General features: G+C 36.7%; 1 protein-coding gene across 3 annotated transcripts in view; it reads right to left on the bottom strand.

The window, feature by feature from the left end:
- ndst1a (N-deacetylase/N-sulfotransferase (heparan glucosaminyl) 1a) overlaps positions 1–6,000 on the bottom strand; it is a 73,821-nt gene that overhangs the window by 21,686 nt on the left and 46,135 nt on the right. For all 3 annotated transcript variants that reach the window (XM_046859215.1, XM_046859217.1, XM_046859216.1), the window contains exons 2-3: positions 2,235–3,128; positions 1,915–2,043 (exon numbers count right to left, since the gene is read on the bottom strand). In XM_046859215.1, coding sequence (XP_046715171.1) covers positions 1,915–2,043; positions 2,235–2,753 — 648 coding nt within the window. In that variant the 5' untranslated portion in view covers positions 2,754–3,128. The remainder of the gene's footprint in view (positions 1–1,914; positions 2,044–2,234; positions 3,129–6,000) is intronic.

Genomic DNA, 6,000 nt, shown 5'->3' on the forward strand with positions numbered 1-6,000 from the left:
AACCACGCTATGACCCAACGTCTCCCCCATTGATTAGTTTCCGCTTTAAAAAGCTCCTCTCAGCTTCAGCTACTGTCACTGGATAAGTAAGACATGTTCCCAGAGCAGTCTACAAATTTGGATACATTTCTGAAAGCTCAATTTCATGTATAAATATAAACCCTTAATGCATTTATTGCACAATTTAATACACGTCATTGTCCGAACAACTCCTTAGCTAATTGTACACAAGATACATAAAACATCTATATCCTTATAATATAAGTATTTTTAATGAGCCTTTTAAGCTGCACTTGAGATTCTTATTACTGACCTAAGTTTAGTACAATCACAGAAAACCTTTATGACATTATCTCAATTAAAAGTAACCACATTAATAAGTGCTGTTTAACTACAATCCAACTAGACTAGGTACGTTGTAATTGTTTTGTTGATACAGACATTATGTTGTGTGTGATGTTATGCAGCTAAAAGAAATATTGATGCTCCACGTGTAAAAGCATTGCAGGCAACACAGCATAACCTATATACATGTGATATGTGATATACAGTTATTAGCCTATTTCATTAAATGAATTCGCCTATACTATCCTCATACTGAGATGAGTGATAGACCTTTTTTCTTTTGCACATTTCGCCCTACTTCTTTTCTCTTTTTTTCTGGTCAGCTGCCCATGTCGCCTAAATCCGCCACTTCCAAGCGGCAATCAAAAGTTCAAAACCCTGATTCGACCCTGATTGGTGGCTTTCTGTGTGATTGACCAGTTAAGTTTATCACTCATAAAAAAATAAGGAAATGTAGTTGAGTAAAAAGTACGATATTTGACTTTGAAATGTAGTGAAGTTAAAGTAAAACGGAAATGCCTGAGTAAAGTACAGATATGTGGGGGAAAAAATCTACTTAAGAACAGTTACAAATTTCATTTACTTCCTTACTGTCCACCACTGGTTGGAAGAAAGAAATATTGGCAGATGTAAGAATCTGAGCATCTATATATAACGGAAAATATGAGCCTCAAATACCAAATACATTCAATCTGAACATGTCCTTGTCATTAATTCCAGGACACATTTAGTCATTTATTTAATTATTTAATTTCCTTTTCCAATAGTTTATTTGCATTTCTATACACTATTGTAAATAACTAATTGAATGAAGTCCCCCTTTTTCACAACGCTATTTGCTGAATGTTGATTATTGGCTTTTTTTTTTATAGTGTATGCATATTATGATATGATTATGCTCAAACTATTGACTTAAATGAACAGAAGGTCAGGTAAATTCTTCATAACTATCTGACTAACTGTAACTTTTTCTTTATCACTTATTAACCATTTTATTTTTATACCATTGTCTAATAATTAGTATTATTAGTTAACTTGGTAAACAATTCTGACTGAGTCTTATGCAACTCTGAGGAACTTCTTGTTTGATTTAGTACAAACATATTAAAAATCCAAATCTCTTTAATATTATTGAAAGGTTTAAAGGCTTAGCAGAACCAGCGGTACAGACATATCATGCCAGATATCATGTGAATTTTCCTCTAGAATGAATAAAGGCATCTATGTAGCTAGTTACCTATTTTATTTCATGATAATGTTTCAAGCTTCCCTTTTCTTTCTAAAAAAAAATGAATGTCAAAATCTTGTTCTGTCATTAACTGTACAACGCAAAAGGAAAACATGCCAAATTGAGTTTTTATATAACTAACAATATTATATATATGTACGGTTTCTATTGCACATTTCTATACTTGTCCTGTTCTTTAAAAATCCTATATTTTGCTTTTCACCTTATTACAGTAGTAGTTGCTATAATCATTATAAATCTTTTCGTAATCCCAGTGCCTCATCCAACACATTTAAACACAAACATCATAAGGAGTGTGTTAAAGTTTTGTCAAAACAGACCTCGTGGGCGCGGGTGATGTGCAGGAGGGGTGATTTGGGGTTGACAGTGCAGTCCTTTAGACCCAAATTCGAATGCAGAAACAGAGGGAAACCTTTTAGCTGGGCACTCAGGAGACTGTTCTCATTCGCCTACTCACAGACACACATACACAGGAAGTGGGAGAGGGAGAGTACAAAAAAAATTGTGAACTGGATGAGAGAATAACATATTAGCAGAATACAAATCCATTTCGTATGGTGAGGTCAGACTATAATAATTAGAATTATCACATTAATTATCCAAGAGAAGAAGCAGAAAAAGATAGAGTAGATCATGTGACCTTGAAGAAGCCGATAATTCCGACTCCATACTCCACACAGTATTTATCCAACAGCTCCCTGTTCCAGGCATCCATGTTGACATACTTCAAAATGTTCTCATAGATGATGAGAGCAAAGCGGCCCCGGTCACTCTCAGTCAGTGTGGGCATGTCTCCTTTTCCTGGGGAGATTTCGGTATGGTACTGGAATCGGGCCGACTCCAGCACTGCTACGATATCCTGACCCAGCTGGGAGTACTGACTCTCGACGAACACGAGAACCACCGGGTCAGTCTGGCTGCCATCTGCTGCTGCGTCTTGTTCCACATCATCCTGGAGCGGAAGGAGCCGGGATGGCGTGATGTCATCATCGCAATCCTCTGGCGCGACTCCGGCCGAAGGCTCGAACTCCCGTTTGACGCCATACAGGAAGTAGGCAGAAATGAAGACGCTGAGCGTGCACAAGAGGAAAAGAAGGAGAAAGATGGTCTGGAGTGGGAGCTGGCGGAGGAGACGTCGCACACAGCCAGCACCCAGCATTGTGGGGATGACCCCACCCCCAAGTGAAAATAAACAGGGGCAAAAGGCAAAATCTGGTCAAATCTCAGATTGTGTCCATTTACACCATGAATTTATGTCTGTGTATAAAAACATTGCGAGTGAAGAATGCTCAAAGAGCCGATCTCCTCCATATTAAACGTTACTATGTCACCATGTCTGTTGTTCGCTCCTTTAATCAGGATGACTTTGTTTGTGCACGGCCCCCCGGACGTGTAACAGGTAACTGATTGATCCCGTTTCCTGAAGTTCATTCAAACTATTCCTTATTGCTTTGTTTGAAGAAGTTAAAGCTGTATCAGGGCAACTGGTGCAAAAGAAATTCCTCATTCCAGAAATATTCCTGAAGAAGAGTTCCTGAGGAAAACAGATCACATTTTAGTCACAGCTGAGTTTAGAAATTCTGATCATATACAGTATAAAGCAAATATACACCACATGGCCAAAGAGTTGTGGACACCTGACCATTACAACAGTTCCCACAAAGATTTAACAAAGCACACAATTGAATAGAATGGTTCAAACTAGGTTCAAACCAGTTCATGACACTGTCCCTTTGCACAAAGCAGGCTTTATAAGGTTATTTACATGTATGACATTTTGGCAGATGCCCTTATACAGAGCAACAACAATTACAATAATCTTATTCATATAACCGAGCAGTTTATTTTTTATATAATTAAAGCCCTTTCCAGCAGCGACACGTTGGTGGTGCTGGGATTTTAACTCACCACCTTCCAATTGGTATTTGTTTTACTGATCTACCACTTCTCTAAGACATGGAGTGTTAAATTGTTTGATTTATAAAAAAATATATATATAAAAAATTATTAAAAAAAAGAACTTCAAGTGTTCTGCACAAAACCCAACACAACACATCTGGGATGAATTGAAACACGATTGCACCCTAGACCTCCACACAATTGTTTTACTGAGAACCAGTAGAAATTCATTATACATTACACCCACTGAGGACTCGACATGCACCCAAATATAAGCCGCACCCACTGAATTTGAAAAAGCTTTTTATTTTGAACATAAATAAGCCGCACCTGTCTATAATGCCTACATTTAAAATAATGAACTTTACACAGGCTTTAATGAAAGACAGTGTCTGTTACACGGCTTGTATCTAAACAGTAGCCTACCAAGAAAGTCATTGTTTACTGTCTTCCTCCTTCCTTTGACAACAATTTCTCTCGGGAGTTTATCTTTTGGCATCGTCGTGTGTTTAAAAATCACCATCGGTGAAGCTTTTCTCTTAATGCTGTGCAGCTCAGAACACTGGTGGTGTGTTTTTTCATGCCCGGTTGTTTTTAGGGTGACGAATGATTCGCATTTCCTGTAGACAGTCCGAGTGAGCGGCAGGTTAAACGTCAGAGGAACATCATCCATATTTATGATGTGGTGCGGCCCGATTCAGTGGAAGCGCATCTGATTTAATATAAAGAGTTTCATTGGTTCACCTGAACCCCTTCGGCAGTTTCATTGGTCAAATGTTATAGGGCTCAGTTTTATGGCTTGAAGTTTGTGAAACCGGGAAAAAACAGGAAAAATCCATAAATTAGCCCCTTCATTGTTTAAGCGGCAGGGTTCAAAGCGTGGGAAAAAAGTAGCGGCTTATAGTCCGGAAAATACGGTAGTATGAAAAGGTAAATGTGACTAAAAGATAGTATCCTTTACACAATGATACAAGCCATGAACAAACAGAGCATGCACTAAACCAGTCTCTTTTTATTATATGCTCTATAAAAAAAACAAACAAACAAAAAAAACCCCTAGAGATGAAATTTGGATTCCGAGTCCAATCTGTATTCTGAATTGAGGGAAAATACATGATAATCCTGGCCAATTCCTCTGTTCTGGGACCTTGTAACAAAATTAAGTTTGAAATGAATGGCAAGAAAATAAAACCTTTCGTCTGTAGAAGCCAAAGGATCAACACTTTATAGGCAAAATCAACTACAATATGCATTTAAGAGGGTTCAACTTTAAGAATTCAGAAACAGCATTACAACCCTGACTTCATACTTTCATAATTTAGATATATATAAAAAAAAAAAAAAAAAAATCAGTCAAAAGAAAAGGTCATTTTGTAGCCATAAACAAGTGAGCATGTGTAAGCCCACCCCACACAGATAGGCAATCTTAAGACTTAAGGAGATTTCCAGAAGGACAGAGTGAGAGAGAGGAGCATAATCAGAAAGAGGCGTGAAGAAAAATATATAAATAAGTGACTAATATGCCTGGAAGAGATCATTACCACACTATTTTGTTTTCTCTTTACAAAAACAATTGCCTTCTGCTAACCAATGAATTAGAAATAGGCGTATAATCCCTTTATTTGTGGCTTACAGCGATCATCTTTCTTTTTTTTTTTTTACTATAATATTAAAACAAATCCCAACGGTGTTCAGCTGAAAACACAGTAAAATCGCAAGCATTAACTGTTCGACCTTGACATTAGGCGATGGCGTTGGAATTTGTTGAACTCTAGAGAGGGTAGACGTGAGCAAGAATAATTTAGCAATATGAACTTGGTAATTATTGCACTGTCTTTGGGTCCAAATGTTCTTTTTGGTAAAGGTGAAATGTGTTATTGAAGAACTGAAATGGGGAAAGAAAAAATGTGATGGGAGAGGAATGGCTTCCAGTTACCAATGGGCATGGTTTCTTCTGGCAGGTTCTAGCCATCTCATCATTCCATTTAAATGTGCAAATATAAAATATTTATCCGCTTTCATTTAGGATGGCATTTGTAACAAGCACTTACCAATCACTTTCTGCTCTGATCCTTAACATCACCATCCTATTGAATGTACCACCCAATCTACACCGATTAAATAAATATATAAACAAATAGAAAAACAGAATACTGTAAAATAGAATAGAATAGTGGTACAATTAATTGTAGAATAGAATAGAATAATTTTAGAATAGAAGATTTATGGTACAATTAATTGATTGCCACTTCAAAAAAACAACAGTTGTGTCTGAGGTTAATGCAGTATGAACACATTGCATCTCTTCTTTTGGTTTTTAATTAAGATAATATAAAAATAATACAAAAGAATTAATACAGATCCTTTAAATGCAAATCTCATTTATTTGTATTCAATGTGTAATAATTAATAATCACCATCATCATTATCATCATCAAAAGTTTGGTTAATAAAGAACTCAAGAATCCTGCACAGAGCCTTGGCCTCAACACCACTGAACACCTTTG

Source organism: Silurus meridionalis, chromosome 10, assembly GCF_014805685.1.
Source record: "Silurus meridionalis isolate SWU-2019-XX chromosome 10, ASM1480568v1, whole genome shotgun sequence".
NCBI lineage: Eukaryota > Metazoa > Chordata > Actinopteri > Siluriformes > Siluridae > Silurus > Silurus meridionalis.